This window comes from Abrus precatorius, unplaced genomic scaffold (genome assembly GCF_003935025.1).
Source record: "Abrus precatorius isolate BTA unplaced genomic scaffold, Abrus_2018 Scaffold7, whole genome shotgun sequence".
In the NCBI taxonomy this organism is placed as follows: Eukaryota; Viridiplantae; Streptophyta; class Magnoliopsida; order Fabales; family Fabaceae; genus Abrus; species Abrus precatorius.
In genome coordinates this window covers 17331660-17353521 of record NW_020874417.1, presented here as the reverse complement: position 1 = coordinate 17353521, position 21862 = coordinate 17331660, and the positions used below count along the sequence as shown (strand labels likewise).

At 33.8% G+C, this 21862-nt stretch overlaps 5 protein-coding genes across 9 annotated transcripts; 2 read left to right on the top strand and 3 right to left on the bottom strand.

Moving 5' to 3' along the window:
- The first annotated feature begins 1629 nt into the window (after window positions 1–1629).
- On the top strand, window positions 1630–5287 carry LOC113872336 (BTB/POZ domain-containing protein DOT3). Of its 4 annotated transcripts, none has more exons than XM_027509822.1 (6): window positions 1630–1833; window positions 2059–2128; window positions 2762–3660; window positions 3795–4068; window positions 4162–4290; window positions 4782–5287. In XM_027509822.1, the coding sequence occupies exons 1-6, from the start codon at window positions 1703–1705 to the stop codon at window positions 5157–5159; spliced, it is 1881 nt and encodes a 626-aa protein (XP_027365623.1). In that variant the 5' UTR covers window positions 1630–1702; the 3' UTR covers window positions 5160–5287. The 4 variants fall into 4 exon arrangements, with proteins under 4 accessions (XP_027365623.1, XP_027365624.1, XP_027365622.1 ...); XM_027509823.1 differs by having other exon boundaries at window positions 1670–1833; window positions 2762–3657; window positions 3846–4068; window positions 4162–4295; window positions 4766–5249; XM_027509821.1 differs by having other exon boundaries at window positions 1670–1833; window positions 4162–4295; window positions 4766–5249.
- Window positions 5288–6300: 1013 nt separating this feature from the next.
- On the bottom strand, window positions 6301–6636 carry LOC113871573 (50S ribosomal protein L23-like). The gene has a single exon (XM_027508663.1). The coding sequence runs from the start codon at window positions 6634–6636 to the stop codon at window positions 6301–6303; it is 336 nt and encodes a 111-aa protein (XP_027364464.1).
- Window positions 6637–7556: 920 nt separating this feature from the next.
- On the bottom strand, window positions 7557–12077 carry LOC113872573 (CMP-sialic acid transporter 5). Of its 2 annotated transcripts, XM_027510222.1 has the most exons (7): window positions 11900–12077; window positions 11004–11052; window positions 10659–10885; window positions 9686–9884; window positions 9450–9593; window positions 8636–8710; window positions 7557–8153 (listed from the first exon to the last, which is right to left on the bottom strand). In XM_027510222.1, exons 1-7 carry the CDS (start codon window positions 12022–12024, stop codon window positions 7992–7994), a joined length of 981 nt encoding a protein of 326 aa, XP_027366023.1. In that variant the 5' UTR covers window positions 12025–12077; the 3' UTR covers window positions 7557–7991. The 2 variants fall into 2 exon arrangements, with proteins under 2 accessions (XP_027366023.1, XP_027366024.1); XM_027510223.1 differs by lacking the exon at window positions 8636–8710 and having other exon boundaries at window positions 7631–8153.
- A 2078-nt stretch (window positions 12078–14155) lies between these two features.
- LOC113872945 (TLD domain-containing protein 2-like) lies at window positions 14156–18119 on the bottom strand. The gene is made up of 9 exons (XM_027510848.1): window positions 17951–18119; window positions 17360–17808; window positions 17163–17235; window positions 16454–16534; window positions 16273–16336; window positions 15267–15354; window positions 15046–15130; window positions 14239–14914; window positions 14156–14196 (listed from the first exon to the last, which is right to left on the bottom strand). The coding sequence occupies exons 1-8, from the start codon at window positions 18065–18067 to the stop codon at window positions 14831–14833; spliced, it is 1041 nt and encodes a 346-aa protein (XP_027366649.1). The 5' UTR covers window positions 18068–18119; the 3' UTR covers window positions 14156–14196; window positions 14239–14830.
- A 1756-nt stretch (window positions 18120–19875) lies between these two features.
- Window positions 19876–21197, top strand: LOC113871572 (protein FAR-RED IMPAIRED RESPONSE 1-like). Its single transcript, XM_027508662.1, has 2 exons — window positions 19876–20195; window positions 20354–21197. Exons 1-2 carry the CDS (start codon window positions 19876–19878, stop codon window positions 21195–21197), a joined length of 1164 nt encoding a protein of 387 aa, XP_027364463.1.
- Window positions 21198–21862: the final 665 nt, after the last annotated feature.

Here is a 21862-nt window from a genome sequence, read left to right as displayed (position 1 = left end):
AACTCTAAACTAAACAATGCATTCATTTTTTATTTAGCCAACAAAAAAAGAAAACAGTACACGAGACCGGAGGTTATTTTATGGAGTAAATAACTCCCATTTTTTTCAGCGTACGATTTTCAGAACCATCAATTTAATGTTCAAAAGATAAGTTATTAATATAAAAACAAACCAAAAGTTATAGTTTTTCTTTTGGCACAGTGAAGAACAAAGGGAATAATTTCAGTGGCTTAAAGTAAACGGCCTCAAGGGAGGCTCACTCTGATCTGCACCATACTTTGCAGAAAAGCAGAATCTCAAGCCAAAAGTGAACTACTATTTAAGTGCCATTACAGCTTCTATTCACATAAAGTTTTTAAAAGTATATATAATTTGTGTAAAATCTAATGAGTAATGGTCAAGCCTAATAGTTTATAATCATGATGAAAAGGTATGGAATTTGGGTAAGAAAATTTGTGCGATTGTTCGTTCACATTTTTTTGTGTCTACTAGCAATTTCTTATTTTAAATTAATGACTTTTAATTGAAAAATTAAACAAAAAGGAATGAATACATTTACATTGATAATGCATTTTCATCTAAATTTGGAATGAACATACTTCACAAATAATTGAATGTAAATGACATTTCTTTGAATGTGTCAGTTTAGAGTTCAAGTAGCTCATTTTCGAAAACGTGCACAAAGAACTAAGAATTACGAGTTTATGATTTCATACGCGTTACTTTTACCCCAAAAATCGTGTAGAAGAATTGGTTATTTTTTGGGTCGATGTGTAGAAGAAATTGAATTGCCACAAAAACCAAATAGACGTACAATTAGCTATGAGCCACAAGTGGGCGAGCACTTCACACTTTGTAGGGGTTAAAGGGGGACAAATTATGGCCCAAATCCTTTTAATAATCACTATAGATGTTATAAAATATAGAAATGTGACAGAGAGAGAATCCTTAAAAACAAAGACTTTTATATCATTATTTTCTTTGGGTGGGCGTAAAAAACAAATTACATTTATATAGTCTTTTATACAATTAAAAAGAAAGAAAGAAGCGCGTGATGAAATAATTGACGTAGTTGATAGAAATAAAGAAACACTAACAATGTTATAAAAAGTATTATACGAATAATATAATTTAGGTAAAAATACAAGATGGGAGCAGAAAAATGTAATCCTTAAAAAGTATTGTTAAAATAACTTTGCAATTCCATAGCTATGGTACATTTAAAATTTAGGATAGGGGTAGTAATTTTAAAAAAAATGTTAATTAGTTTCTATAAGAAATAATTAAAAGAAAATATTATTAATATACTTTCATAATAATTTTTTATACACTTATAAAGTAATTTTTAACAAAAAAAAATTAGTTTTCTTAACTAATATTTTTAAAGCATTACTTAATTGTAATCGAATATAAATGTTGGGTCAATTACAAAATCATAAATATACAAATAATTTAATGTTAGGGGAAAAAAGTAAAATAAAATAAAGCCACTTAACTCAAAAACATTTGCTCAACAGAATTTTTCATCAAAGTTGATAGCTAAGCCTAGAAGGAAAGAAACAACCCACCAACCGTCTTAATTACAGCCCTACTCTGACCACAAAACCAATTTTCAGCATTAATTTAGACAACACCTTGGGCCTCTTATATCATTTAGTCATCATATTGGAATAAGCTTACTGTAGTTAGCTAAAGAATCATCATGAAGAGTCTTCAAGTAGCACAAGACCCAGGGAGTCCCACTGATAGAATAGATCAAGTTTCAGACAAAAGCATTGTAATTCCCAACAAACTCATCACAATAGCTGATAGCTTCAAAGGGGAACATTCATGGTACTTGTAGAATAGGATCTTTTATAGATTAAGCATCTAAAAACCAGTTGTAAGTAGTAACAATATCTACATGTCTAAACAAATTTAAATTTGCATGGTACTCCCCCACCCCTCTTATTTTCTCTTCCTATTTCGTATTCGTTAAATTAAAACTCTACTACTTCTTTGTTTCTGTGTGTTTTCTTTTTCCTCTTTATATTTCTTTTCTGGTTTGGGCTTGTGCAGGTTCATTGCTCCTCAAATCCCATCAGACTTTTCAATTCAAGTCCAGGAAACCACTTATAATGTTCACAAGGTATTAGACAAATTCCGTTAACATAAATAAAACCTTGTTAATGCTGAAACTCATTGACCTTTCCCTCTAGATTGGTTTAGTGTATATGATAAAATCACCTGAAAATGATAACACTGTCCATTGGTTTTGGTATTTATTACCAGACTCTCATCTCAACGAGTGACACTGACTGGTGTAGACTATAGAGCATAATTCTATCATAGGGGGCGTAAGAACCACTCGTTACTATTCTTTTTGGTGAGTGTATTTGCGGGTGCACGTGTTTTCTTTTTTTTTTTAACCTTTTTGGATAGGGGTAAATAAGTTAGTGAGAACACAACATTAGATATGATATGTGTTGTTTTTGTTTCCTACAACATTTTAAACTGATGTTTTCACTGATAGTTATATAAAAAATGACACAATCTTTTTTATTCTATTTTATGTTTTTAAGATATTATAAAGAAAATAGTGAAAATAACAAAATGCTGCTTTTACTATTTCCTCAAAATAAAATCTTAAAAGCAAAAAACGTAATTAAAATAAAGTCTCAAATTTGTAATAAAAATGGGTCATCTGAAATTGAAAATAAAAAAGAAACCAACACCTCAGCAACTTAATCATTACGTACGTTGGCTTACTTTTTTGTAACAGTACCCCTTGATATCAAAATGCGGCTACATAGGACGATTGGAAGTTCAGCCTTTGATCTCAAATTCTGGCAATGCTCTCAAGCTCGAAAATTTCCCAGGTGGGTCTGAAACATTTGAAACAATTCTGAAGTTCTGTTATGGCCTCCCTATAGACTTCAGTCCAGACAACATAGCTGCACTAAGATGTGCATCAGAATTCCTAGAGATGACTGAAGAATTAGAAGATGGAAACCTCATTTCGAAGACTGAAGCTTTCCTCACCTTTGTTGTGCTTTCTTCATGGAAAGACACCATCACTGTTCTCAAATCTTGTGAAAACCTATCTCCATGGGCTGAGAATCTCCAAATTGTAAGGAGATGTTGTGATTCCATTGCATGGAAGGCTTCTAAAGATGAGCCAACAAGTGAGGATGCAACAACTAATCAAGAAAGTTGGTGGTTCAATGATGTGGCCACCTTCCGCATTGATCATTTTATGAGGATCATTTCAGCAATAAGGGCAAAAGGAACCAAGCAAGAGACCATTGGTAAATGTATCATGCAATATGCCAAGAGATGGCTACCTGGAATGGATGTGGAGTTAGAAGGGTTAAGAGGGTATGGGCATGAAAAGAGTAACCTACAGTTCAGTATTTTTAGTGGGAAGAAGAAAGAAAGCACTGGACACAGCAAGGAGCAAAGGGCTATTATTGAAAGCCTAATAAGCATTATTCCTGCTCAACAAGAAGCAGTCTCATGTAAGTTCCTGTTGCGGATGTTAAAGATGGCCATGATGTATTCTGTATCACCAGCTCTCACAACAGATCTTGAAAAGAGGGTGAGTATGGTGTTGGAAGATGCTGAGGTGAATGATCTTCTAATTCCAAGATATCAAAATGGAGATCAAGGAAAAACGGTCAAGTGAGTATGCCTCAACTCTCTCTCTCCCTCTAGAATTGGCAACCCTCTAAACCAAAAAAACATAAAGAACCCAAAAGTTGATGAAAATGACCTGTGATACTAATTTTTCTTTTCCTATTCCCCCTCTTCACTAGCACGACTAATACCTCTGAAGAATGCACCATGCAAGACATAGATGTAGTGCAACGAATTATTGAATACTTCTTGATGCATGAACAACAGCAGACGCAACATCAACAAAAGTCTAGGAAATTCAATATCAGTAGGCTCTTGGACAACTACCTAGCTGAAATTGCAAGAGATCCAAATCTTTCAATTACTAAGTTCCAAGTTTTAGCTGAATTGCTACCTGAAAATACTCGATCATATGATGATGGTTTATATAGAGCCATTGACACCTACCTCAAGGTTGTCCTTCTAATTATCATTTTCCTGTGTTTCAGTTTCCTTTTTAGTGTTGCAAAAGAAAGTTTTGACATTCTGATATTGATATCTCTCCAGACCCATCCTTCACTGACTGAACATGACCGTAGAAGACTCTGCAAAATAATGAACTGCGAAAAACTCTCACTTGATGCATGCATGCATGCTGCACAAAACGAGAGATTGCCTCTAAGAACTGTTGTCCAGGTAAAGTTTGCAGCTGGATCTGTGGAACCTATTTTTAAACTATTTCAACTTCATATTGATAATTTAAGAAATTAACATTAACCACAGTTTTAAGAATTTCAGATTCCACTCACACATGCACAAAATAATAGGATGATCATATAACAATTCAGATTTAGCAGCATCCTTTAAAAAGGCCATCAAAAAACACAACCAAACTAAACATTTGAACTAATTAGGATAAATGATATTCAATAATCAATGCAGTAATAACTGGAACTTTACAGACTTTTTACTTTAACTTTCAGAAGGAAATCCCAAAATACTAATGGAATATAGGGGTATGAAAAACTTAATGAAAGAATAAACTATTTTGGAAGCAAAGAAGGATCACATAGAAGCAGCATAACAGATGATAGTTAAAATCACATAGCATTTGTAGAGCTAATATGATAAAAGTGGTGATCCAGCTTAAAAGTTGCCACCTGAACTAAAGTATACAAGACATGCAGGTTCTATTTTCAGAGCAAATAAAGATGAGAGCAGCAATGCAAGAAAAGGAGCCAGCACAAAGTGGAATCCAATCTGAACAGGAAGGAAACCAGACATCCGCAACTATGGACATTAAAGCACTCAAAGCAGAACTAGAGAGTGTAAAGTCCAAAATGGTAGAACTGCAGAATGACTATTTTGAATTACAACAGGAATATGAAAAGTTAAGCAACAAGCCAAAGAATTCATCAGGCTGGACTTTAAATTGGCGGAAGATTAAGAATTCCCTTCATATAAAACCAACTGGAGTTGACATTGGAGACAGAAAGGATTCACCCAAATCACCAAATACCACTCTACGTAGAGGAACCCCTAGAAGAAGGCTCTCCATGTCTTAAAGTATTCCATTTTTTAACATAAAAAAAAATCTGTAGTAAAAGCACCTACCTAGCCATTTTTTATATGAAGCGTATAGTCTAAATTTTGTATCTTAAGATATTGTTCACTTCAACACAGAAAAGTTCCTTGCAGGCTGTAGTTTCCATATACAGACAAAGGCATCTAAATGCAAGGATACGTACCTAAGAAGAAAATGAATAAGTGACTAGATTGCTGATAGAAGCTCGTGAATCCCAAGAAAATACAGCTGATTGAACATCAACTTAAAATTTCAGCAATGATCCATAAAAGACAGACAAAGGGGGAACCAAAATGCTCTAGCATTGCAGAAAATACAACTTGAGAGGAAACAATATTTGTAGGAGTGAACTTATAATCAGATTTTAATTAGGATCCTTACTCACACCAGTTTAGTGATTAGCGAGATCCATCTATCAGCCGAGCACTCAACCATTTCATAAACAAAGATTCTTGGAATCATCATAGTCGTACTGTTTATAGCAATTCATTATCACGAGATTCTTAATGTTTATAGCAAACAACAAAACTACACACAGCCTTCAAACTTCCACACCCAAATTCTGGGTTTTACAATATTATTTTACCACTCATACATGGGTAAAATAAATCATACTAATTTAACTTCTTATTTCTTTTTTAAAATAGAGTAATTTCTCCTTTTAAACATCAATGTTGAATTAAAATGGAAAAAATATCACTACCACAACCTTCGACCTTGGATAGTACATTTTCTAAAGCTTATATACACCATATTTGGATCTAAAACGAAGTTGATAAACTAAGACCAATTGATGCCATTTCTTAGAACAAGCACAGTGTATTACAGAGTTACTTAGATTTACGTCAACAGTCCATTTTTGACAGACATATAATGCCTAAGAGCATTAATTATTATTACCTATAGGAATGGCATTTTTAGCACCAAGTAAAAAATAGACGCAACGTATCAAAAGTAAAAAATCTTATTCATCAACAAACAGAATAATCCTGATAGATCAATAAACTCCAATAAATCACTGGACCATCCTATGTTTTCCATGCCAAAATGGAACCATAAAAAAGAAAGTGAACAACATAATAACAGAATATTGAAACCAACACGTCCCCTGAAACTAGCAACTAAAATTGAGTAGCCAACACCTTCTTGTTCTTAGTGTCCTCGAGGATAGTGGGGTTGGGACGAAAGGGGTAAAGGTCTTGGGAAAAGGAAAGTGGTTTCTTGAGCGTGACATAGGCCTTCTTGTAATCGGGTTTTGCGACCAAGCGATGTTTCTTCTTGCCCTTCATGTTCAAAGTTCGAACCTTTTGGACCTCCAAGCCATAGAAGGTTTGGAGGACGTGCTTGATTTCGAGCTTGGAAGCAGAAGGTGCGGTCTTAAAGGCGATTTCTTTGATATCGGGTGAGGAAGTGGTGGGCATCAGTGGCATAATGGGAAGGTTAGCGATATGTGCCATTGATTTTGGAACAATTTGCTCGCAAATTTAATCAATCTCTCTCTCTCTCTCTCTCTCTCTCTCTCTCTCTCTCTCCGCTTCCTTAAACCCTGCCAACGCCCAAAACCCTCTTCCTCTGCCTAGCAAGTCTGCCTCCTTATTTTGTCTGACTCTTTTTTTTGTTTATGATTTGTTAGCTTTGCCCAAAAGTAAAGCTAATCCCACTTGTTTCTCATCAATTTTTTTCATTTTTTTTATATATTAGTTTTATTAACTTATTTTATTTTATGTATTTCTGTATCTATTTTTTATTTTTTATTCATTCATTTTTATCCTAATAACATGTGTTGCAAATATTTTTACTTTTTCATGCGACCTTTTTATCTTAATGACATGATTATTTTATCAAATTTATATAAGTTAGTATCTTTACCAAAAGAAACTAATATTAGTATGCTTTGTGATTTGTTTCAGTTTTAAATATGAAAATAAAAAATTTAACCAAACTAAATAAAAATATAAATTTTTTATTTTTTCGATTAATAGTTTGTTAGATTATTATTTTATTTTATTGTGCTGATTTAAAAATTTGAAACGATTATCAAACACCTTCCAATAAGCATATTATTTGCATTTTCAGAAAATTATAAACACAAGTCATAGATGTGTATGCCAAAGTTTATCTTACAAAAGTTTGTAATTCATATTTCGGTATATGAATTCATACATTAATATTAATATTAAAAAAATTTAAAATTGTAACCGTAAATTACGACTAGAATATTTAAGATGCACACTGAAGTCTACAGACATTCCCATAACAAGTCACTAGCATCGTCGTTTTAGCTTCCGGGAAACAGAATTACACCAATTGATGGTTAAAAATACATAATACACAAGATACAATACACGTTACAAGGTACGAGATAAGTTTAAATTCCCGTGTTTCCGGGACTAATAGAAATTTTTAGTGTTTGTTATTCAAAGCGAAAGGGTCGACATTCGTAATGTTTCAGTTCATCAGAGATGAAGGATTAAGTCATTAAAATACAATAAACGTTTTCTGCGTTAGTTTCATCATCACCAAAGGTGATCCACGCATTGTCCACTACAATATAAATTTCAAACTGAAATCCTGCTATCCACGCACTGAAAAGGAGACAAATAAATGCCTCACTCAAATTCCAGAATAGTAAAGAAAAAAAAAAAGCTCTGTATAACACCCTAATTCTATTGAGATTGATAAGACGTTGAAAAGAATGCTTGCCTTCAATGTTCTATCATTTACACTATGCTAAAATATTCTAGATTAACACCAAAGTAGTTTCAGCGGGGGAACTAATGAAATAACTTCCCCTTATGATAGCGGCCAGATTTTATGATTCCTTCTTCTTAACCTGGTAGGGGTATTTCTGGTATATTGAAATGCTACTGACCACTAGCGGAAGAGCCACAAGGCAATACAATGAAGGCGGCTTTCCGTCAAAAATAAACTGTAACAATGCTGTAATGAGTAAAGCAGAAACAATGACAAACCCCTGCAACCACAGAACGAATGCCACCGTAAGTACATTTGTATTCAACAGAAATTATGAAAAGTTTCTATACCCCAATACTCCCTATAGAATGATTTTGAAAGTCATTGAATTGCCGTGATCCAGCAACTCCTAGGTTCCCCAGTAATTTTAATGTTTGTCCAGTATCAAACTAAGCAATTACTAAGTATAAAAAATTTGGGTAGTTACTGCCTCCGCTGCCCTACCCATTCTCTTGATCAACATTAATAATGTATATTAGAATTTAGATTAAATCCCCCAAGAGCCATTGTAAAGCTAAAACATATGTTAAAAGCATCAAATGCATACAATCTATTTCCACTAATTAACCAACTGATACATGATTTAGGAACGTTGCAAACTAACAGTAAGGACTGACTACCATCTGATTACTGTTTTATCTGTCATCTGAGGATAGCGCATCTCAAAAGTCATTTAGTAATAATTCACAAAGTTGAACTAACCTTCCGAACACCACCAGCTTGGCTTGTAACTAAACCAACAAGGATTCCGCCAAGGGCATTGAAAATTACAGGGATCTGACATGAATAAACAATACGTAACTTTTTTAGGTTGATGTACAACAACGTCTATTAAAGGCACAATCACTGTTGCATATGGATAAAAATGGCCAGAACAGATAATTACAGATTTGTCATCAACTAGAATGTATGGGAACCATGGAGTTGTGATGGTAAAGGTTATGGAGGATGGTACCGCAATAATACCATGTTGGATTTTAGGTATATAGAAGGAGAGAACAGAAAGAAAAGAGATAACAAATAACATTCATTTGTGATGTATTGCAACATGATATTGTTGTTCATAAACCTAAGGCACTAACTTTTATTTATACTAATCACAATCCTTACTAAATAATGAAGCAAAACATGAGATATTAGGAAATATGGAAACTAAGAAAATGGAAAAACTAGTCCTAAGAGTAAGAGATAATCTACAAGATACCCTAAAGTATTCTAGGACACAATCTAGATATTAGTACATATTCTAAATAATTCTAAGAGACATAGTACTGATATTAGGAGATATTCCAACAGCTGTTACTGATCTGGATCTGAAAAAGCACTAGTCCAAATTTACATGTATAAAAGCATGTGCTTGGCACAAACAGCTGAATACCCAAATTTGAACCTTTCAGTTTTCTATATCTAATCTGTTTTGGGGGTTGTATTGCCTTTTCTATACACATAAGCATGACAACAATCTAAAAGCTCTAATACTTATATTGCAAAAGATATATAGTGGTAAGAACATTACCAAAGTTAGAGGAGTCCAACCATAAAAAAATCCATGTTGTCTCATAGCTTCCCCATCTGGAGATTTCAAAGTACTAGTAAGCAAACATAGACTTCCAACAATAGACATTTCTATAGTCATCAAGTATGATGAGTGTTTCTTAACCTGTGATAAAGAAGGAATCCATGGGATAAATATTAATATACATCAATCTAGGAAATATAATTTTGAACAGAAAACTCAAAAGTACTGGTTACCTGAGAGGCCCATTGACACAAGGAAGAGGCCAGTCCAGAGAGCACTGAAGCAACTAATACAGGAATAATTCCATAGAATAAAATTTGATCAGCATTACCACTTGTAGAACCTTTGCTAGAGCCTTCACCAACACTTAACAGAACTGCAGCAACTATTAACAAGAACAAGGCCCCAATCTGCTGAATCGATTGTTTTTGCCTGCAAGAACCATTATAAGATGCCTTGTAGTGTTACAGTGTTAGCCTTATAGATTAGGGTTAGAGAAGATGTAAAAGAGATTCCAATGGCTAACAGTTTATGAAAGTATGATTGACGGATGTAATCTTTTACAAACCCCTAACCCAATAGTTCTATTTATAATAATAATTACATCATTTACTGGTACTATTAGAGTAAGGCCAAGCCCACACCAACAAGAAAGCTAATAACCTTATAATCTTAATTTCTAAAACCAAACCCTCAAGCTAATAACCTTATAACACTAAGATTTAGCTTGTTACAAGCAGCAAACAAAACAAAAATAAACACAACCATTTTAACAGAAGCTATCACCAAAAAAAGGAAAAGAAACCCAGCAAATTAGAAGATCTTGAACCATCCAAACACAGAAAAGACAAGAAGAGAATATCACCAAACTGTTAAAGTTCTGGAAAACACCAAACTACACATGTATCACCTCAACCAGCTCATGGACTGCAGGAATATCACTAGGCACAATGAAAACATACCTAAACAACACCAAAATTATACATTTGCCAGCAAAAAAACAAAAGAAACTGGGATGACTCCTGCTCCACAAAACAAATTACTTTTTTTTTTAGTTTTTTATACTGACACACAACAGCTATTGAGGGAAACCATTTGCTTCACAAACATAGATAACAGTTTAGCCTATCCACTCTCGCATATGGGAACAAATGGGTTTTGTCAGAAATAGCAAAAATATTAACAATTGCAATTGTAGGAACATACCTCAATATGAAATATGTAAAGAATGCGGTGAAAAATATTTTTGTCTGATTCAGCATTGAGAATGTGAGCGAATCAAGATTCTTGTAAGAAATTTGCAACAAACTATTTTGCAAAGCATATATAGCTGCAGGAAGGCCGGATGCAGTCAATGCACCAACCAAAGTCCACTCTTTATACACTCTCTTTAGACTACCTTCTTTCGCCATGAAAAACACTGCACATATAACCTAAAAGGCAGATTACAGAGATATATGAATATTCCCTAGAAAGAATAAGAAAAGCAAGGTATGGCACAGGTTTTATAACAAGGCATGCCACAACTATGTAGTACAGTTCAAGAGCTACCTTCGCAATCTCACATGCCAAAACTGATGAAGTCACGATGACTTCACGCCTGCGGGGAGAGGGGAAAATATGTTAAGATGCTTGAATGCTTCCCACGGTCATTCACAATTAACATGTTAATTAATGGTTTAATGCACAAGGAAATGAAAGACTTAAATGATTCCAAAATCAGTTCACAACTCCCATGGACATTATTTTTAATCTGAGTTAAAAGGGGAAGCATAGACACACTTCATGATGATTACTATACTGGTATCAAAAGCATATCCATGGCGTCAAAAGCCATGCACCAAATTAAGTAGTCCTTCCACCACCATATGTCTAAGCATAAATATAAAAGGAAGGCATAAATTCACATGCAGATTTATAAAACGATTTATTCTTCTGTTGTACTTTATACTTGTTCAACTGAATTTCTTCTAATGTTTAGACACCTTTTCTTTTCCTTTGTTTTCCCATTTTGTTTTCTTTCACTGATATTGCATATCCTCCACACTGCCACCCTTGCAAGAGCAGACTTTGATATAGTTCAATATTTATCTTAGCTAGTTCAATTACGTCAATCTTGTAATTCTAATTCTCCAAAGACTGACCAATCTCACCAACAACCACAGCATAGATCGAAGGGAAGATAATTAATTCCCCTAACTATAAATAAAATAGTGATTATTTCCTATGCTTAGAAAAAAAAGACTACTAAATTCGTGTCCAGGATTTCAATTTTATTTTATTCTATTTATTTTTAAAAAAGGCGATAAATGGTTGAGCAACTGGCTACAATAACTATAACTGCAATTATATGGCGAATCAAGAAGAAGACAGCAAAAGAAGAGAAGAAAACCAAGTATAGAAATGAAATAGTGAAGGAAAATGGTTGAAAAAGGAAAAAGAAAAACCTGATGAAGCGTTTGGAGATCAAAGGTTGAGCACCATATTGAAGAGCGAGGAGAATGGAATAGAAGTAAATCCTTGCATTCATCCCCTGAGTGGCCCCTCTCGACTTCGCTGTCGGTGGCGCCATTCAGGGCTTCACAATTCTGATTCTTCCGATTTCGATTCTCCGGTTCCACGATGAACACATATATAACTCCACATAACGGCCGTAAACGACGACTGATACGTTACTTGCCATGCCTGCCACTAAACGACATCGTTGCGTGACCATTACTGTTTCAGGAGAGGATCCAATTCAGCATATGGGGAAAAAATGAAGCTTTATAAATTTATTTCATTTTAATGATATTACTGAATTTTTATTATTATTTAAAATGTACTTTCACTTTATGATTATTAAATTATTTTCTGTTGAATGTGAGAAATGACAAGAAGTCTAACTCTATATATTGTTCATCTATTTACTTCTCATTATATAAAGTATGCGTAAGTGCGGTCTGCATAAATACATAGCAAATAGGAGTAAAGTTAGTGTTTCATGTCATTTATATATAAGTTTTTTTAAAGTGATAAAATATTTATTGTTTCTATAAATTATAATGATTAATCATCCTCAATTTTTAAGTTTTCATTTATCTAAAATATCTATTGCACTTATTTATCTATTATAATAACTGTGAACGCAAATTACACATTGTTATTCTCGACATTTTTAAATGGTTTTAAATATTAATTACAGTATTTACCTATCATAAAAAGTAATATCCCTTATATCTACTACATTTTTAACATTACAATCTTAATATAAATAAAATTAATTGTTTTTATTTTCATTACTTATGTAGATAGTGATCCATTCTAAAATAGATAAAACTTTAAAATGTAGTGTGATTATATTGATGGTTATAAATGTTAAATGTAAAATACATCATTATAAAATAATATGATATTTTTGAATTTTTTTTCTTCGAGTTTATCTTTCAACCTTACAATTTCAACAACAATATAGTTAATATATTAATTTCAACAATAATATTTTTTATTATTATATATAATGAACTAATTTTTTTCAATAAATGCATAACTAGTTCAGTATTCATAATTTTTTCATATAGATGAATATATTATAATGTTGCAAGACTTTTCTATCATTTATTTATTATTGTTATCATTATTATCATTGCTTTTTATTTGTACATAATAGCCTTGCTTTTTTTCATAACCAAACTTAATAAATATTATTAATCTTATACATTAAATTTGAGCACTTGACTGGGAAAACTTTTATGATCTATTTTTTCCTTATTAAATCCCACAACTTTTTTGACAGTAAGTATCTCACTTTCTTTTTGTATATTTTTAAAAATATTATTAATTTAATTAAATTTTAAATTTTGATTTTTGACACATGGTTTAATGTTGTGTTTTGATTTAAATGTTTATTTTCATAATTTTTTTTATCAATATTGAACGTTTTATTTCTTTATTTTAGTCTTCTTTAGTAAAGTTTATTTTTCAATAATAATAATATATAGATATTTCACGTTATATTTCATTTTTTTAATATATACAATTTATTATTATTATTATTAATGATGATTATGACAATTTTTTCCCTTATTTAATCAAACAATTGAGTCCTTAATCTTCTTGCCTTTTTTCTTCAGCGGCACGAACTTTATGTCCAATTGGGCAGACAAAGCTGATCATGGAAGGATATCAGTAGATCTTGAGAGTGCATTTGATGATGAATCCAAACGAAAAGGGTGTATCCACTAATACGGCATGCCTAATAGTTATGCCTATTCCCTGTCCCTATCTTTCTGGCATAATCGTGCAATTGCATCATGTATGTCTTGAATGACTTCTCAAATATTTTCCTTTCTTTTGTGGGGGGTGGGGGTGACTGGCGCATATTGTACAGGCAAGAAGGAACATCAGTGATATTGTGTACAGCTGTGTAGCTTGCCTTTAAAGAACACAGCGCCATTATCAGTTGAGACCTAAAGGCTAGCCATAGCTTATTTTAAAAAGTCTCATTGATAGGGTGTACCTTGGACTTGGGCCCCCTTTAGTTATATATATATATAAAATACATTTTTCATTTCAATAAATGGCCAGTTCACATACGCAATGCTGATGCAAGCTAACTAACCATGTTTGGATCGGTGGTATGAAAAAGAATGAAGCTGAATGAGGTGATATTTGTTCATTTTTGTCATGCTCTTCAGAAAACTGAGGAGAAACTAGCTTTTTTCTTTTCCTTTTCCTTTTTTCCTTGAGTACATGGAGAAGCTACCTCTTTATTTCCGCAGAAAGAACTGAGTAGTCAAACTTATACCTGGCTAACCTACATCTAAATTATGTTCAACCATCTGAGCAGAACGATAACGATGCAACAATTCTAGGAGTTCTTGGTGTGTTGTGCAGACAGCTGATACACCACGAAAACTATGTAATAAGCAGGAGCTACATAAGGAAGCAGAAGCAGTAGATATAGATATAGTCCAGCCTATCAAAGATCCTTTCTGAACACCTTTTACGCAGGATGTAAAAGACATCATCTTTCGTCTAAGGAATTTCCGTTCTAGGCCTCCATGATATCTAACTTAAAACAATACTTGGGCCACATGGTTATCCTTTGTTTTCCTTCATCTGCTTCAATTAAGTATGCAAACACGTAAATTTGCCCCAATTTTTACAACACAAAATTGACCATTTTATAATGGGGGTGAACACTGTATATACAGCCTTGCAAATATTTACAAGCATGTTACACAATCGTAACATGAGTGGAATCATAAGATTACTTCGTTATACTGTCTATCGATAGACTTTGCATCCTTTTCTATCAGAAATTGTCATTTTATGACTCGGCTTGACCATTCAGTAAAATGCAAACTGCAAGGCATTTGACACATTTTAGGAGATATTTACCAGCGACAAATCCCAGGTGCCTCTGTTCTGCTCATTGCCACTATTTCCTCATACTTTGAAGGATATACAAAGCCCCACAACTGCATGGATGAAAGAAAATTTGTTAATTAGTTTTCTTTCTTTCTTTTTTAAGTAAGTGGATCTATAATTACTATTTTTTATGGGCAACTAATCAGCTGGTACTAATGTAAGTTGGGGAGCTTTATCTGACCTCTACTTCCTTCACTTTGAACTCTTGAGAATGTGCAAGGCAAGGATTCCCATAAGTTTCTGAAACCGAGCTTGACCCAGTCGATCTTGGGTAGATATGTCAAATTTTGGAGATCATAAAGAAAATAAGTTCAGGCCAATGATATTATAGAAGGCAGGCTAGTGATTTGTTTGAGGAAAGAGGGGAAAAAAGATGGCATAATGAAAAGACGATGTTCTTACAGATCACCCTCCAAATAAAGCGCAAAATGATCTCCCCCACCAATTGCTAGAAAGTCAGTGGTGCAAAGTGTGAAGTAGCGGTTTACTCCTGCAATAATGTGGTCAATTCAGCATAGCTAGTAAAGAGAAAAGAAGTATACGGTAATCCAAACCAAGCCAGATATTTATTTTCTGCCAATCACGTGGATCAAGTGCTAAGATGTTACATGGGGTCGGGTAGGCTCACACGTGTGTAATTTTAACTTTTTCACATCTCAAAACTTAAGCTTCATAGTGATGCTGAATCTCAAAAGAAAATATTGCATCAAACTTTTCTGGGTCATTACAATAGGAGTATATCAATTGCTTTTTCTTTTTTGGATTGATCACCAGCTTGAAGATTGAAAATCAGACTTCCAAGTTTTTATGGAAATTGTCAAACATGCCAGAAAATTCATCATTTTTTACAAGACATTCAGACCGAGTTAAAATTAAACCTTGCAGACAAAAAAAATAAGCGCATGGAGCATGCAAATATTGGCGTGACTGTCTGTAAAGAAAAGTAAAATAAGCCTTCCTCAATACATTTCCTTAAGCAAGATGTCAAACAATCTTATGATTATCAACAAATGTAGCCTTCCTAATTTAAAAAAAAAAATGGAAAAGGGTGGGGGGTTATGAAATATAGCCAAATTCTGAGGTAATAAACAGATTTGTTTTGAAATACAACATGCTTCGTAGCATAATTTTTAAAAGCTGTACAACAAAACCCCCGGGGAACCCATATGTCAGTAAACTGTTATCATTATTCATCCCAATAAATCAACTTCGATTCTCTCATTCCACATAGCTTTTGAGATAAATATAAATATAAAATAAAATAATTTAGTCATTTATCTATCCATCCAAATTATCGATAAATAGAACAATTAATCCCTGATTTTGATGTCACTCAAAATACAGTGTAGTGATAACAGCAAAAGAACGATAAAGAACAGTTTGTTCAAACACGATAAAAAATAGATACCTGTTGGGCGATATATAACAGGACAACCAGAGGTGTTTGTGAAAACAAATGTATTGTTTGTTCCCTGTGAAAATTTAAATGTCAACTAGACAAATACAACCACACATATATATGAACATTGTCGAATAATGAACCAGCTAATGCCCAACAGTTTTAGATGGCAGAAAAGATAAGATGTGACCTGATATTTTCTCTTGTTGGATGGCCTAAGGGGAGCTTCAACCATGCCACCAAACACTGCTCCTTTACGGTCACCAACAACCTGGAACAAAATAGCTGAAATTGAGAACCAATCCAAGAATGAAGAGACCAGAAATTAGTCTTGCTGATTAAAGGACACAATAATGCACATATCTTTGCTAATCCAGATAAGAGTAAGCCAACCCATAGTAAAATATCATAGTTCCAAGATGTGGCTGTATAATTGGATTGCATAAACTTGTGTTTAACCAGTAAGTTTACAGACATGGTATGGCAGTCATCTTAAACTAGTAAATGCTACTATAGTACTATTAATTACAAAGTCAAAACTTTGTACTTGATATACAAACTACACTATGAGCATCAACATAACAGGAATAGTAGAAGTGTAGAACAGTTGGGATTAAAAATAAACTCAACTCAGCCATTCATCCATACAAATAAAGTAAATCAAAATTAACTATGATGCAGAACCTCTCTCCAATTCAACCAGCTAGTTAATTTTCCAATAAAAAAAAGTCCAAGCAGACATCAATTAGTCTACTCAGAGGGAGGGAAAAATATTTATTTGACTGTTAACTTCTTTATGGTATTTTTTAAAAAATAAAATCTCAATTGTAGAACATACATGGATAAACCATAAATACAGGCACAAAATAGATATCTTCCCAAGGACATCGAAACAGTACCAGCAAACTGAGTCCGGGCCAAATCATGCTTCTCCTATAAAGAGTTGAAAGTGATATACCATGCTTCCAAGTGCTGCAAAAAATTCAAAGAGGACACGTAAGAACATTACTCAACATTCAAAATTTTGCAACTTTAACAGATAATAGCAAAATCTGGTGTCCGGCAAATGCCAACAAATCTTCATCCTTAAATATACCTGTATAGCAATAGCCATTTGCGGCCATGAATAATAGTCGGAAGCGAAGCATACACGGCATTCCTCACATCATCCGAAATCAGCATTGAAGGTTCAGAAATCTGAGGCAAATGATGAGCCTCAGGCGCAGGCACAGGGTCTTTCTTAATTCGCTTCATCTCAACGCCCCGCTCTTCATTTTCGGAACTAGTATCCTTGTTGCGAAATCCACCCATTCTGGTAGCTAGATGAATGGCTCTACCCAATGATTGCCTACCCCTACAAAACAAAGTTCTCTTCACAACACCTGCTGACTCATCATCGTTCTTCCCATCTAGTTCAGCAACGTTATCCCCACACTCCGAGGAAGTCAACAAAGAATAGAGAAACGCAGTGAACGACGACGTATCAGGCCCATTAATTACATCAAAACCACCCTTTGACTCACCCACTTCTTCTTCGCCTTCTTCCTGAATAACAATCTCATAAATTATAGAAAACTAGTATAATGTTGCAATTAGTTAAGCCTATAATCTAGGTCCCATTCCCATAGGATTAATAAAATTGAATTGAATTGAATTAAATTATAATAATAATAATAAGAGAACTTACGGAAGGAGGGAGAGAGGGTTTGTTGTTGTTGTAATCAGAAATAGGGTTGAGAAGAACAGTGGTGAGATCAGAAACAAAGTGGGCTGCTTTACTCCGAAATGTTTGCCTTTTACCCATTGCTATTTATGGAATGGATGCGATCGTTATTCAATTTCCGCCACCCAAAAAAATAATGATAAAAAGAAGAAGAAGAAATGGATTCATATATTCCCACCCACCCACGCTCCGCTATTGCGCAATGATCACAGTTGTCTCCGGCAATATGGATTATTATTATTTATTGTTATGATTATGATTAACTTTAACAAATGGTGAAACAAAGCGGTGACGGACAAGACTAGTAACAGTTCTGTTGTAGGGTGCTGAAGCGCTTTCGGGTTGTTGAGTCACCAAACTTGTTGAAGCTCCGCTTCTTGGTTGTTGGTTACGTTTCTCGGCGGCAAGGGTTAATTTTGGTGACGACACCTTTCAAGAGTAAATGGACTTCAAGGCCCAATTGATAAGTCCTCTTGGCCTGTTTGATCGTTCTTTCCGGACCGTAATGCTGGCTATATTTTGATTTTAATGTATTGTAAACAAGGTGGAAGAATAAACAATTTTATCTTTTAATTTTCAAAGTATTTTTAAGATAATTTTATAAGATCATTTAAATTTATTTTATATTTTTTAATTTTAACTTTAATCTCTATATTTTAAATTCTTAAAATTTTTACATTTACAGTGCGTTCAGACAAGAAAGACATTAGACTAGAAGATAATCACAAAGAGAAATACTTCAAAGCTAAATTCGCATAACAATAATGTTATTTAAACACCCAGCTTTGATGTCTATACCCAACACCGTATATTAACACTTCCCAAATATAAGGTTACATATTACTTATTCTACACACGTGAGTATGCTGTCTGAACTCATTAACAAAATTTAAAAAAAATCAGAAGAACATCGTGTAAGTCTCTCGCCTCTGATTCCTCCTCTCTTCTTCTTCTTCTTCCTCCTCCTCTCCTGTGGCCTACTCTTGGATATTTGGGTGTTGTCTCTCATTTGAGCGTGATACTGTGTCACTTTGTCTCTCCCACTTCTCCTCTCACGCTTTCTCTATGGTTTCTTCTTCTTCTTCTTCATTTTCTTTTTGTTTTTCTTCTTCTTCTTTTTTGTCTTTCTCCTCTCCAGAAATATGAAGTTCTTCAATCCCACAATGTTCTTCCTCTGCTAAAACTACATCTTTGTTATGTTATTTGTTATTCACGTTACTTTCGTCTTACACTCTGCGTTACTGTGTGTGAGTTTGTTGTCTCACTTCTCATTTGAGTGATACATAAGTCCTATCAAAGGTGGTGCAATATAAATTGGAAACCCAGGGTCTTGCATTTTAGCTGAATAGTTTTTAGTAAATGAGTCTTTGACAAAGCTCACGCCCATGACCCTCAGTTTTATAGAACATCCTCTGTTTTATAAAGTTTAATTTTTTTATTTCTATTTATTGAGGAGGAAGCACAGAAGCATGCAACGAAAATGTTGTTGAACCCGTGTTTGAAGTTGCTAGTGAGGATGATAGCTGTGATAGCTCTGACATAGTTGAGCCAAGTGTTGGAATGAAGTTTGATGATGTTGAAGCTGTTAAAGTATTTTACAAGAACTATTCAACTAAAGTGGGTTTTGGATGGAAGATTAGAAATTAAAAAAAAGGCCCTGATGGAGAGTTGAATTATTTGATACTTGCATGCATACGAAAAGGAAAGAACTCTTCAAAGGTACCAACAACTTTGAAGACACTTCCCAGGATAGCTGTCAAATGTGAAGTAAAGATCACAACAAAGAAGGGGGATATAGAAAATGGTCTATAAAAACAGTTGTTCTACAACATTCTCATGGATTGAGTCCTTTGAAGGCTAGAATGTTTAAAAAAAATAAGAATATTAGCATGCATGTAAGAAGAACTCTTGATTTACACAGTGAGGCAGGAGTGAGGATAAACAAGACTTTTCAAACCCTTGTTCATGATGTTGGTGGACATGATAATTTGAAATTTGTAGAAAAGGATGTGAGAAACTACATTAACAAGGAAAGACGTTTGATTGCCAAGGAAGGAGATTCAAAAGCATTGGTAGATTATTTTTGTAGGATGAAGGAAGAAAATAGTCAGTTCTGGTATGATATTGATGTTGATGAAGACTTTTGCATAAGAAATATATTTGGGCAGATGCTAGAAGTTGAGTTGCATATGAATCTTTTGGAGATATCGTTAGTTTTGATACAACCTACCTAACCAACAAGTATGACATGCCCTTTGCTGCTTTTGTTGGTGTAAATCACCATTGTCAGTCAGTTTTACTTGGCTGTAGCTTAATATCAGCAAAAGATACAGAAACATTTGTGTGACTTTTCAATTGTTGGCTTAGATGCATGTGTGGGAAGGCACCCAATGGGATTGTGACTGAGCAATGCAAGGCAATACAAAATGCTATTGCAATAGCTTTGCCTAATACTCAGCACAGATGGTGTTTATGGCATATAATGAAAAAAATTCCAGAAATACTGAAGGGATATGGTCAATATAAACAAATCAAATCAACAATGAAAGATGTTGTTTATGATAGTGTAATGAAGGATGATTTTGAAGAGAAATGGTATTCTTTCTTGAAGAAGTTTGATGTTAAACAAAATCAATGGTTGTGTGGATTATTCAAAGACCGGCATAGATGGGTGCCAATATATTTAAAACAAGATTTTTGGGCTGGACTATCAACCACACAAAGAAGTGAGAGCGTACACGCCTTTTTTCATGGATATTTAAACTCGAAGACAAGCCTACAACAGTTTGTGAAGCAATATGACAATACATTAAAGAGCAAAGTGGAGAAGGAAGTGGAAGCTGACTTTCGCACAATGAACACGACAATTCAGTATGGGTCAAACTCCCTTATTGAAAGACAATTTCAAGCTGAGTATACAAAGGCCAAGTTTGCTGAAGTTCAAGCAGAATTTAGAGGTAAAATGAACTGTGCTACAGCAAAAAAATTTGAGGTTGGAACTATCATTTCATATAATGTGTGCGAGGATTTTATATTTAGTAATCAGATGAAAGAAGCCAAGTTTGAGGTTATTTTTAATAGAGAAAGTAAGGACATTAGTTGTCAGTGCTTGCTATTTGAATTCAGAGGTATAATGTGCAGACATTCTCTTTCGGTGCTTGGAATTGAAAGAGTTAAACAAATATCTTCTAAGTATATTTTCAGTAGATGAAGCAAGCATATTAAACGAAGACATTCATACATCAAGGCGAGCTATGATAAAACTGAATTGAAACCAATGAAGGAGAGGTATGATAAGTTGTGTAAGCATTTCTATAATGTGGCTGAAATGGTTGCAAATTCTGAGGAAGCAAGCAAACTCCTTCACACAACACTTCATAATTTCACTTCAAACTTGCCAACCATATGTTCTTCTTTGAATAAACATTCCAATGATGAAGACATTGCTAACAACTTGGGTGAAGAGTGTCCAATTCAAATGAATACAATTCATAGTCCCACATGTGTAGCACGTAAAGGTCGGCCAACAACCAAAAAGAAGATATCCAAATGCAAGAAGGTTGTAAGAAAGTATAACAAAAAAATACATGAAGTCAAGTGCAAACTTGCTGATTGAGGTGCTTTTATTTTGATTTATATTGTTACATGTGTATTAAATTGCAATTCTTATAGAGAGAGTAATACTAATGTCAGATTTCATTGTTGCAATATGTAGGAATCATTTGGTGGAACTGTTGTAGAGTAGTGTGAAAGTAACTTATGCATTCAGTCGTCGGTCAAGGTTGTAAGTAATAATAGTAATGTACTATATGTTAGTGTGAAGTTAAGGTTAAATTTGTAACTATCACCAATCTGGGTGATATGACACAAGTTCTG